Consider the following 12,906-nt stretch of genomic DNA (forward strand, 5'->3'; position numbering starts at 1 on the left):
TGCACCAGCCCTGGTTGTCTCTTAGGGCTGTTGCTCTCCTCCTCATACACAACTGCTTGGCCCTGGCCCAGAGGGCACAAAGACCTCCTTCCTCCTCAACATAGCCAGAGGATGAGACAAAGTCGGGGAGGCAACCTGTGGAGTAGGAGGCGGCTGTGTACACAGAGAGCTACCTCCCCGGCAGCTCTTGACCGGGGCCAGGGGACTCCCAGGATGGTGGAATTCATGCATTTTCAGGGTGGTGGAATTTGTCTTCTTCAGCATTTAAAAGCTCATGATTTTGTCCCCAGGGGAAAAAGTCTTCCCTTGTTGCTAAATGAGCCCCTCTCACCCTCAAGACCAATAGTAGATGTCTCCCAGTTTCTTCCAAAGCTGTGTAGCACAGGTCTGTCCATGGGTGGTGTGGTATGGTGGGTGGAGGGGAGAAGGGAGGTGGGAGTTACACTGTTTTCTTTCACTTTATTCAGGGAACATCTGGATTTGGTGCCAAACTAGGAGATGGAGGTAGGGAGAAGATGAACCCCAAATCTGAACCCTCAAACCCTGCCTGATGTAGCTCTGAGATGTAGTTAGCTGTGTTAGTCTGAAGTCAAGTAGCTGTGTCGGGAAAGCCCACTTCCCATAGTTCAGCAGGCATCAACCAGGAGCAGTTTGCCTACTGCCAGAGACCAGGCCCATGGTAGACTTGGGTGGAAGGGCTGGTTGTTGACTTGCCACACCAGGCTCCAAGCTGGCCCTCATAGACCTGGCACGGTGTACTAGGCTTGTCAGTGCCCCATGGGATCCTCCCCTCCTGCTCTCCCCACCCCTGGCCCCTGCTCATGTTCATCAGCGTGTCTCCAACACTAGCTGAGATCCAGGCCAGGGGCACAGTCTCCGGTTCACTCTGGTCCCCCAATTCACCTGAAAAACACTGAGTGGAGATGGCACATGAGGAGTCCCACTCAGTGGTTTCTGCTTAGTGTTCATGTGCCTTGACAAAATATTTAGGTGCTACTGAATTGGTCAGCTGCAGTCTCTAGACTGGTTTTTGGCTGAGGGGCTAGAGAGGAACTGCCCTCCTGCCCTGCTCCCTCTTGCTGCCTGGTTCCTCCTCAGAAGACCAGCTTCTCTAGTTTTTAGAGCCCAGGACTGTGAGTCAGGAGGCCCCATTGCTCATTCCTCCTCCCCTGAGTGATCCTTCCCGCAAAGGCATGGTAGGTACAGCATGTCACTCTGTCACTGCACGCACACTTCGGACCCCTCCACACAGGGCAATGGTGAATCAGGCCCAATGGTTCTGAATTCTGCAGATATTTTCTGTGTTTGCAAACTATGGGACTTAGGCCTGACTTAAGGCAGGCAGCCAAGGTTAGATCGGATTCCACTGGCAGCCTAACCCCAACCTACCCCAGCTCACGTCCTACAGCCTGTGCAAAGCAGTGCCTCTTACTTTGGGTTTAGCTCCGTTCCTCCGTTTCCCACCCTGCCCAATGCAAATTGACTCACAGAGACACTGTAAGCGATGATTGATGTGGTGGGTGATTATCATCTGCACTAAGACTAGATACCTCCATCCCAAACTAGAACCCCACTGTGCTGGGACTGATGCCTGCCAAGGGCTCTGAGCTTCTTGGATGAAACGCAGATGAAAACAACTGTGTCTCATTGCCTCTATATGTCCTCCCCTGCTGTCTCCTCCCCAGCAGGTGAGCAGTTGCCCTGCCCATGTGGGACTTTCTTCATGATTTATCTCTTTGCTCTCTCACTCAGAATCTAATTAGCAGGGCTGGGCCCACACCCTGACCTGTCATTTTCTTCTCATGGATGTAAGAAGCTGCTCTTCTGCAGCCTGAAGCTCCTAAGAGCTGCTGTGGTGCAGCCTGGCAGGCTTCTCTGAAGCTGCTTCTTTCAATGAGCTCCATGCAGGACATCAGCATGCCTCAGCACACGGCCACAGAGAGGCTCGTACACCTCAGGCTCAAACAGGCTGGCTATTGAACCCCCCGCATGGGAAGAAGCCCCACTGGCTTGTCCCAGTACGTGTAGCTGCCACAGGAGGAAGTCAAGCCTTGTGTCACCTAGTACATTCCAGACATGCATGTATAGTCATGCACACACGCACACACACGTGCACACAGACACACTCAGAGCCTTGACAGGCCTCTCAGGCAGGAATGCACGCAGGCTACCACACCCCTTCCTCCCCTGCTCCCATATTCTTCAGGGCTGAGGCGGAAGAGCATTTGACTTCAAATTACCCTCTGTTTTCAGTCTAAGACTTGGTAGCAGCCATCCATGGAGGCAGGGCACTGGGTGTTTGTCTACATGAGGACAGGTGGCAGAGGTTAGATTAGGTTCCATTAACATATGGAAGATACAGCTAAAAACTAAACTCGTCTTCTTCCTAGCATGGATTCAAGGGGACAGCTTTTCACTGCCCAGGCTGCAACATGGGCGGCTAAGCTGAGGTGAAAAGCTTGTGTCCTAGCTGGGAATAAATCCAGGCTTGGCTACCATGTGTTTGCCAAACCTGAGCTCATGTCTGCCACCTCTCCTGACCTAAAGCAACCCCCTGTCATTTCTGACTCCAATCAGGTGCCAGAAGACATTGCCCTAGCCTCATGCTTGCAGGAGGGGACATTGTCTCCTGCTTGGTTGAGAGAGGTATAGGGAAATCATGTTCCAGCTCCTCAGCCCATGCACCCACCTGCCCCTCCAGGTGTTTCTTCTCATGGCTGCGTGGATGTAGAGTCCCTGGTTGGGGACGGGAAGGTGCATCACATCCAGGGGTGGGGCTAGAGGAGCTGGGCCAGGAGGAAATGGCTTGCTGGGGAGCAAGAGATCCAGACCCCCAAGGGCCTGCCTGGAATGTCTGCAGGGTGACAGTGCAGGGGTGCAGGCCTCTTTCCTTAGCTTCAGGAGCCTGCTGCCTGCCATCACCATGTAGGGAGATCCACGGCACAGCTGAGCTAGCCCAGGGCTTTGCATGCGATTGGATGCAAGTCGGCTCAGAGCTCTTGAAAGCTGAACATCACAGTGGAGCCAGGACTGCAGCGACTTGCAGCCAGGGCTGTTGTCAAGGGCTCACCCCTATCCTGAGATAATGGTCAGCTCTACCAGTGCAACCGCATCTCTGAGGCATCCCCCAGTCACAGCTTTTCTCCTGGGAAGGAAATCCAGTTGGGCTCTGGCATGAGGCTGGGCCTCGGTAGGGGACAGAGGAACACTGGAGACCCTAAAGACTTACCTCCCACTCCCCCATTTGTTTCCCATCACCACAGGGCTGGGGGGTAGGAGAGAGGGAGCCTTTGGCCTTGGGAAGTGTTTGGGAAGGCCCTGGTAGCCTGTGTGCGTTCCAGTCCAGCGGGTCTGTAGGCAGGAGAGCCTGATGATGGAGTGACATGAGGCCTGAGATGTGTCACACGTGTGCTGTGCAGAGCTGGAGCCCTCCTGATGCTGAGGGTTCACTGATGTCTGCTCCTGTGACTCTGAGTCCTAGACCCACTCCCCCATCTCAGCAGGATTCCCTTGGATTTTATACTGTTTACATCAGGCCTGGTATTGCAGCTGTCAGTCAAGCCGCTTCCTAATGTTTAAGTGCCCAATCTGAAGCCCACTGAAATCAGTGGGAAGCCTCCCATCTGCGGTTTTCTCCTGTGGGGAATTGGGCCCTGACATAGGAGTGCCAGAGGTGGCCGGGCCGTGGTGCCTGACCTATCTGATGTGCTAGAGCAGGCATCTCCCCTCCCTGGATGTGCTGTGTTCTCTGGACTTTGTCACATGCTCAAGGGTTAAGCCAAGGGTTATACATGCTTCATAAAACAGTGTGTTAGGGACAGTCAGAATGACAAGGTGCTTCATCAGCCCAGCCAGCCATCGTCCAGACAGGGTGTGGGCAGGCCAACCCACTCCAGCAGAAGCAAGGAGGGGCAGCAAGGAATGCACTGGTGATTCATACTGCCTTCGTTGGCTTGCTGGGCATGGCGGGAGCTGGAGGCTGCCCTTTGGTGCTGTGCTCTGCCTATTGCTGAAGCCCTAGTGCTCTCTTCTGGGATACCTCAGTCATGGGGTGCAATCCCCTACTGCTCCCAGGCTGGGTCTCCATACAGCTCTGCCAGGGCACCTCGGTCTTGGTGGGTAACACTCTCTGCCATTCCAGCCATTCCTCACACTTTGCCAGTAACTGCTCCTTGCTCTTTTCTGTTCCTCAGTGTCATAAGTGACCTCCCTCTGGGGCTGGCATGTTCTCATTCTACAGGAATCTCCCTGCCTGGTGTGAATGCCAAGCTGGGACCCACGCAGGCTTCAGGGATGGGAGATGTGAAGGCAAGCAGGAAAATGCCATGTATAGCAAGTGCAGGGCAATCACCCAGAACACTTGGAAGTGCCATTAGATGAACTTGGCCAGCAGTCTCCCCAAAGCTATCAGTGCCCCTGGCCCATGGGTGGCCTCCCCAAAAGCTCTGGGCACCCTGAGCCCTGGTGGCTGTCATAGCTGTACACTCACTCAGGGGGGGTGTGGGGGGGGGAGGTTGGGGGCTCTGCTCTCTTCCCCAGTGAGAGAAGGAAGGATGCTCACACTGTAGGCTGAGTTCTGCTTTCTGATAGCACATGTGGCGGTAGCATGCCACATACACCTGCGCTATATGGGCCTTTGACCTTGAAGTGTTTTTTGCATTGCCGCTGAATGTTGTGAGCTATTGGCAAGATAACAGAAGAGCCTGGCAGGTGGCAGGTGGCCTCTGGGTTTCTTTCTCCTTTCCAGTGGCAGCCCTTACCCTCCCAGGGTCTGGGAAGCTGTGAGACTTAAAGCAAGCCTGCACCTCCTGGCCTCTGGCAGTTTGTGGTCCATCCCTGGGGCTGTGTTCCTGGCACTATCAGTTGTGCTGTGTACCCAGCGATAAGCAGCCATTCCACCTGTGTTGGCAATGACTGCACAAAGAGTCCCTGCCCCCTCAGATACTAACCGCCACCCTGTGCCCTATCCCTCCTGCCACAGGCACTGTGCAACAGCCAGTTAGCATAGCAGGGCCACAGCATGGCCCGGCAAACACCACCAGCAGGGTGCTGCTATAGTGGGTAGGGGAGGCTGCAACTGGCCTTTCCTTGCAATAGGTCTGCAGCCAAACCCCCATGGGGTGCCACAGGCTTCCTCACCAGCTGGGACTCAGCTGGGTGTAGCCAGCACTGGGATAACCTCTGATTTGTGGGACATAGACTTATAAGGACTTCCCCTGGCTAGTTGAGGCAAAGGGGGAACAGTACCTCCTTCGTCCCCACTCAGCTAAGGACATTGCCACTAAAAGGCCCTCCCAGACCTGAGTGCCAGCTCCATCTGTGACAGCACTAGAGCACGTTCTAGCACAGCGCCCCTCACCAGAGCCATTCCCAGTCTAAAAACACAGATGCCTTTGATGGGCCAGTCTGAAACCTGCTGCTGGGAGGGCTCCCAGGCAGCAGGAAAGCTTTTCTCAGTGTCCGCCCAGGGATCTGGTGCATCAGCACGGTCCTGCCAATTGGTTTGGCTTCCTTCCCACAAAAGGGAAGACTTAACCCACATGTATGGTCTGAGTGCCACAGCTGGAAATGATTGACGGGGTAGTGGCAGAGCAGTTGCTGGGCTCCCTGTCCCATACTGAGGTTGGTGGCTGGCGAAGTAGGACATCTCTTTGCAGCCTTGCCCTCTGCTCTCTGGGCAGAGCTGGGGAAAGACAGGAACCATCCTACCCTGAGCATGGGGTCCCCACAGAGGCTCCTCAGTGGTGAAGTCGGCTGCTCTAACCTTCTCTGTACATGCTGGGGTTCCCATGGCTCTGTTTGTTCCTGCTGTAACCATGAAGGACCAGAGTGTGTTGGCTTCCAGCTCCTCCTGCTGGCTCCCCCCAGTTCTGGGACACTGGTGTCCAACTCACCCAACAGGGCCCCAACCCCGCACAGACTGACTCCCCAGCTGGTCTGCAGCAGTGTGTCGGAGCAGTGCGTTTACATAACGTCCCAGGCCTGCCTGGCATCTCTCAGGCTGCTTGCTGTTGGGATGAAAGAAGCTGGCCAAACCTGAGCTCATGGCTGCCACCTCTCCTGACCTAAACCAACCCCCTGTCATCTCCTCTGGCTCCAGTCAGGTGCCAGAAGACATTGCCCTAGCCTTGTGCTTGCAGGATGGGACATTGTCTCCTGCTTGGTTGACAGAGGCGTAGGGAAATCATGTTCCATCTCCAATAATGTATTCACCCTGGTTGGGGTGTGGTCTCTGGGACCTGGGGCTGGGCCAGGCAGCCTTGAGACCTGGGCAGCACTTGCTTAGTTGTAGAAGTTGGCAAGGTGACACTTGATCCAGTCTGCCCCCCCCCCCCCTTCCTGACCAGAATGTGCAGGCCTGGACTGTGCAAAGTCTTGCAAAGACCTGTCAACGCACCCCCTCCCTCACAGCCCTGCAGGTCTGTGTTGCCCGCATCCCTCTACCAGTATACCCCGGTATCAACCTGCAGTCATCTTTCCATCCCAGTTCTGGGTCCTGGTCCCCACTGAACTTCTCCAGTGCCCTCGGTCCTAGCACAGAGTTTTGCCTTTGGAGAGATGCTAATTGTATATAAATCTGGAATGGTCTGTCCAGTCTCAAGTCAAGAGTTTGCAGTTGGGACCAGACAGATGGGACCAACATGTAAGGTGGTATGCCAAAGCATGTATTCCTGTGAGTGGCAGTAAACTGCGACTGCTAATGCTTCAGGCAGGCTGTAGCCTTTTCGATTCTAGCTACCTTGAAATGAACTCAGTCACTTTTTCTTTTTAAATTGGGCTCCTTGCAAGTCAGGCCAATTCTGCATGAATGAATCCATTAAACAACCCCCAGTAATGACCATGATTTGGTAGTGTCCCAGATAAATAAGAGGAGAGATGGGCTGTGCCAGTGTCCCTGGCAGGGAAATAATTATTATTATTCCTACGGGGGTATCACAAAAGGGTATTAGACTACATGGAGGTAGTGTTTTAGCAATGGCATGGGGAGTTGGCCTTGATTTGCGGCCTATGCTCCTTCCACTGCTGGAAAACAAAAGACCCGATTTCTGTTGGGTGGTCAGTAGGGCAAGTAACACCCAGCTGATTGGCTGCGTTGACTGGAATTGTTTCCAAAACAGACACCAATAAAACTGGTGGCTCCACATCTGTAGTTAGCTCCATGGGTGAAAGCAATTGTAAACGGTAGGTCAAGGGAATGGGGTAGATGTTCAGCATACCCCAGGACCTTTTTTGGTACCAAAATGGAAAAGAAGTGCTTGGCACCCAGAAATTCAGGTCTTATTTCCTCTGGCAGACGCCCCAGGCAGCTGGATTGCTGGGAAGAGGAAGACATCATACACCTAAGCTGCTGCTTGCATGAGAGGGGAAGGGATTTTTGTTCAGGCCACTTGAAACTTGAACTCAAAGCCTTGATAGATAAGCTGCTTTTGGCAAGGCTGATCGTTCGGGTAAGGTCTATGAGAGCTGGCCTGAGACCTCCCAGAACCCCCCAGCCAAGCTCAAGGAGACCAGAGGTGATCCTGATTACACTGATTTTCCCAGCAGCCAAAGGGCAAGGATGATTGATCTTAGGTCTCACTCAAACCAAGGTGGATCAGGAAAGGGATCTCAGAGCTCCATAGTAACATGCTGCTGTGAGCCAGAGGAGACACGGCTCCTGCCCCACAGGAACTTAGATTCTGCAGACCTGGAGCGGTTGCGTCACGGCTCCCTGCTCGATGGTCTGCCACTGGCAGACCTTGGCCTCTGAAGGAGCTGAAGCTGCTCAAACCCATTCCACTTATGACCCCGGCAGAGTCTTAGTGCAGGTCTCCCATGATGCAGCAGTGATTCCCGAAATAATCTGTCACCTGCTCTGCCGTGGCACTAATTCCCAGGCACAGGTGAGGCACCTCCCTTCCGCTTGCCAGGCCTCCTGCCAGCTCCAGACCTTCTAAAAGCCCTTTGTTAGGAGAGGGCTTGAAAGGGGAGTTGTGTACAAAGGGAAAGTATGTAGAAAACGGCAGGGGCGGGGGAGAGGGAACAGGAGCCAGATTAGCTTGGCTGTGCTGAAAGACCAAGTGTGTTTGGTTCGAGAACGCAAGTGTCTCCCAGGCAGGACTGCAAGACCCCAGCTTTGCTTGTGGGGACAGACCAGCCCTGTAGGCACAGCAGGGCTGGTGCAGAGACTGCCCCTTCCTCTGCTCAGTCCAGACTCTCAGCCCGGGCCCACTGACCTCCTGGGGATGGTCCCAGATCTCCAGCCAGCCCAGGTGCTCTGCCAACCTAACTCACAGTGGGAACGCTGTGTAGACCCAAGGCTGAGTACCACTTCTGAGAGTGGGAGCCAGTCCACAACTCCAGACTGCATCCCCTGCCGTGAGCCAAAGCGCCAGGCTGCCCACACCCATCCAACTGGTGTCACACTCAGCAGAGTCTGCACGCTCTGGTCCCACTGCAAGGCTCTGAGTACATGGATCACTCCTGGTTCTGCTAAATACTGCCTGTCTTGTCTGTCTGTCTTTGTCCCGCAGGTGGTGGCTCCTCCCAAATCCAGTACAACAACACCCTGAAGTCCTCCTTCAGCTCCAGGTCCCAGACCAATGGCTTAGACCACAAAGGCGCTGTATGTATGAGCTCACCTGCTGGGTGTGGGTAGGCAGACCAACCCACCCATCTGTCTGATCTACCCTGTATACAACACATCCCTCTTACAGAATTTTGTATTATTGTAGTGACTGAAGTGTTTTCCCCTAGTGCCAGCTGAGGAAGGAGGAGAAGCAGAGAAAAGGGAGTGATCCAGTGACCCTTCCATGGCATAATAGGAAAACTGGGCTCACAGCAGCCTCAGGGTGCTCGGGCGACATTATATCTGAGCCCTTGTAGCACAGAGCAGCTAAATACAGGCCCATGGGGTTCCCTGGTTCTCAGATTAAATTCTGGCATGAACAGTTGCCTGGCTTTCATTCAGTACAGCCAGGATTTTACCCTTTGTCAGTCAATCAAATGTGCTCAAGGTAGGAATTAAAAGATGCCATTAAAAAGAAAAAGAAAAAAGAAGAGTCCCATAAACTCAGGCTGGGAGCTGAGATTCCTGGTATGATCAATGATATCTGGTCTGCCAGCTAAATGATGGCTTCAGTTATACCTGTTCAGCCCCTATCTCCAGGGGATGATGTGGTGGAGGCTGCACAGGTACTGCTGAGGGCAGGATCTCTCCTGCTGGTGGCAGTGGTGGGCAGAAGAAGATTCTCCCTTAGCTATACAATCCCAGCCTGGGAGTTTGCTGGGCTGGAAGTTTTCAAAGAACAGAGCACTTCTGCTATTAAAATGGGATGCTGGTGACTCTGGTCTCCTCCTTCCCACAGCAGTATCAGCCAATGGCCAAGGACTATGGCACGATGAAGTCTGCTGGCTGGTCCTCCCGTTCAGCTGTGGACCTCTCATCCCACAGGAAAATGGCAGCCATCAGCAATGGTGGTGTGCCAAAGGTCTCTACCTATGTCACAAACTATGCCCCCATGCCAGCCACCCACATCTCGCGGCCAAACTCTTTCCATGAGCGGAGCTACCGGGGCCGGCAGAACTTCGACACCATGTCGCTGCATTCCTTGCGCCTGACAAATGGGCCGAGCAGCCCCACGCGTGCAGATGATCGCTACAGCATCATCTCTGAGCAGCTGGATCCAGTGGGCCATGGTTCCCTCTACAAAGGCAGGGCCGGTGGTGGCTTCACCAGGTCCTACACCTTCGAGAGGCAGATGAGTGCCGGTTCCAATGCTGGGATGAAGAGCCCAGTTGACTGGATGGATGGCGTAGAGGCACCTCAAAACCGGACCATCCGTGCGCCTGCCATGCGCACTCTCCAGCGCTTCCAGAGCAACAACCGCTCACGCCTGAGCACTGGCTCCATCAGCGGCCTCCAGACGGGAGCCAGGAGCTCTTATGTGGGCACAGTAGAGCGCAGCTCCCGTGCCCCGTCTGTGCGCAGCCTGGGAGAGTCCAACCACCAACTGCAGGACCTGTGGTCCAGTGGGATGTACAATGGGCACCACACACTGATGTCCCAGCAGTCCTACTCTGGCGGGTGAGTGCTGGAGACAGACCCACGGCTGGTGTGTCCTGAGAAGCTGGCCTGGGGACAGGAACACACTGAAATTCCTGCACAGGGGATGTAAGGAAAGGAGCTTGCCACTCAGTGGCAACCCCTACAGGCTGGTGTTGAAGCAGTATGTCAGGCTTTGAAAAAGTCCCATCCTAGTTATTCATTTTTGGCCAGGGGTTGATGACCACATGGTGCTGGGCCCAGTGAAGAAGTATACTGGGGCAAACTGGAGGACCATAGGTGCCAATTTGGGTTTTTGCCAGCAGGTACTTGCAGATGTAAAAAACCCCAAAACCCAGCACTTTACTTCAAACTTGGCACATTCCTGCACTGAACCCCACACGTGCCCAGAAGAGGCAGTGCATTACTTCAACCCAGCTCTGCAGCATCTTTGGAGATCGGGTGCTTTAGTGGGGTGTTTTTGGCACTTTTATGTAATAGCTGATGGAATCAGCTTTAGCTAAAAGTGCCAAAAAGCCCCATTGAAAGTGCCCAATCTTTACAGACACTGCAGAGCTGGTTTGAAGTAACACGCTAGTTCTCCTGGTCAAGCACACTTTTTTTAACATCAAAACCAAAACGGCCATAACTTGTGGGTGCTGAGCACTGACTAAAATTTTTCAGTGAGTGCTTAAGTCCCAGAACACCCACAGAGTCAGTGCCTATAAGAGGGGCTCCTTGATGTGGCAAGCAGGACATGGCAGAGCCCTACATTAAAGCAGATTAGGAAGAAGGGCCCCCTAGGAGGATGTGGTAATGGTTCCCGACCCACCTTTGTCTTTCAGATTTGATGACATTGACTTGCCCTCAGCGGTGAAATACCTGATAGCCAGCGACCCGAACCTGCAGGTGCTGGGAGCTGCCTACATCCAACACAAGTGCTACAGTGACAGCAATGCCAAAAAGCAGGTGAGGGGCAGTGAGCATGGGGCTGCCCTTGATCAGGGCTCAAGTCCTGCAGCATGTTCATGGGTATACACACTAGTGGAAGATACTGAGAGGAGGTGTCCCCTGTTAGTCTGCAGGAACCTCTTTTTGCCAAATAGTGATTCAAAGGGAGTTGGAAGGGCCTGCTCAGACTTTTCTGGTTGGGGGCAGGTGTGGGCACAGATGGCAGCAAGGCAGGGATCCAGTGTAGGCCAGAGCAGACTCTGTTCTCAGGAGTTGCCTCCATGTCTCAGTCCCACAGCTGTTGATCCCTCTCCTTTCAGGCTCGCAGCCTCCAAGCTGTCCCCAAGCTGGTGAAGCTTTTCAACAGCCCCAACCAGGAGGTACAGCGCCATGCCACTGGTGCCACACGCAACCTCATTTATGACAATGCTGAAAATAAACTGGCACTGGTGGAGGAGAACGGCATCTATGAGCTGATGCGGACGCTGAAAGAGTCGGACGATGAGCTGCGCAAGAATGTCACAGGTGGGGGTGCACACACAGGAGAGGGCACCGGGCGGCATATGAGCACTATTGCTAGTGTCCTTGTATTCCAGGGGTACCTAGAGGCCACAACACAGTATAGGGCTCTGTGGTGGTACCTGTTGCACCCAGAATGAGACAGCATGAACTGTTCCATGGAGCATACGGTCTAGACAGATAATAGGGAACCCAAACATGTGTTGCTAAGAGTCACATGGTCACACAGTAGGCCAGTGGCAGGGCATGGAACAGAATCCAGGTCTCCTGAATCTCAGTCTCATGCCACATTGTCTAGAGCAGGGGTGCCCAACCCATGGCATGCATGCCACAAGTGGCACAGGCAGCCTTTGTATGTGGCACACAGGAGATCAGGGAGAGGACAGGCTCTGCAGCAGTAGGTAGGATAGGCAAGAGAAAGCAGAGCAGCAGATCAGACAGGGAGCATAAGGCAGGGAGCAGGAAGAAGAGCAGCAGATCAGGCAGGAGAAGGGAACTGGAGTTGCTTTTGGGCAGGGAAGGCTTACCTGCCAAAAAAGGTTGGCCCCCATTGGTAGAGTGTAGCAACTTCCCCCCGCTGTTCCTGATAGAAAATCACCATCCTCCTTCTCCCAGAGTCCATCTTCTGGCTCCTTTTCTGTGTCAGGACCTTGTTCAAAACCAGCCTAATGGCTTTTGCCACCTTCCAGGGACATGCTGATTTTACAAAGCACACAAGGGCCCAGGCCTCCATGAAGTGCAACCAGCCTGGAGAATTCCACTCTGCCAAGTCCAGCAGTTTCTGGGCTGCATGCAAAATCAAAACCATCATAAAACTTTGCTTAGATTGAGGACATGAGGCTCGGTTCCTTGGAAACAGCTAAAAAGAATACATGCCACTGCTAAAAAATAAATGTCTCTCTGGGCAGAGCCAAGCCTAGAAAATTTCAATGGAGAGATCTTATCAGAAAGTCAGGAACATCTAAAAATGAGAGGTTGTCCTGAAAGTCCTGCCAGCACTTTCACTCCAGAGGCTGTTTCCAGGCAGCTGTGGATTCATTTAGGATCAGGAATGGCTGATGTGGCTTTATCATTGTCTCCCCTTTGGGTTCATACTACAGTTGCACCATCTCCCCATCAAGCGGCACTAGACAAGATACATACTGTGAGAGGAGGAAGGTTGAGTTGAGCAGGTTGTCCTTTTCCAAAATGTTGTTGCAATGTTTCTGGCCACAATGTCAAATGTTGATAGAAATGTTTCATAGTTTCATAGTAGCTAGGGTCAGGAGGGACCTGAACAGATCATCTAGCCTGACCCCCTGCCTCCGGCAGGAATGAATGCTGGGTTCACAAGACCCCAGACAGGTGATCCTCCAACCTCCTCTTGAATTTGCCCAAGGCAGGGGCAAGGACCACTTCCCTGGGAAGTTGGT

At 53.4% G+C, this 12,906-nt stretch overlaps 1 protein-coding gene across 1 annotated transcript in view; it reads left to right on the forward strand.

The window, feature by feature from the left end:
- PKP3 (plakophilin 3) overlaps nucleotides 1-12,906 on the forward strand; it is a 39,731-nt gene that overhangs the window by 14,836 nt on the left and 11,989 nt on the right. Inside the window, exons 3-6 of the mRNA XM_019547241.1 lie at nucleotides 8,514-8,605; nucleotides 9,348-10,066; nucleotides 10,870-10,993; nucleotides 11,296-11,500. Of these exons, the coding sequence (XP_019402786.1) occupies nucleotides 8,514-8,605; nucleotides 9,348-10,066; nucleotides 10,870-10,993; nucleotides 11,296-11,500 (1,140 nt within the window). The remainder of the gene's footprint in view (nucleotides 1-8,513; nucleotides 8,606-9,347; nucleotides 10,067-10,869; nucleotides 10,994-11,295; nucleotides 11,501-12,906) is intronic.

The sequence above is a fragment of the Crocodylus porosus genome, unplaced genomic scaffold, assembly GCF_001723895.1.
Source record: "Crocodylus porosus isolate Cpor-Errol unplaced genomic scaffold, CroPor_comp1, whole genome shotgun sequence".
In the NCBI taxonomy this organism is placed as follows: Eukaryota; Metazoa; Chordata; order Crocodylia; family Crocodylidae; genus Crocodylus; species Crocodylus porosus.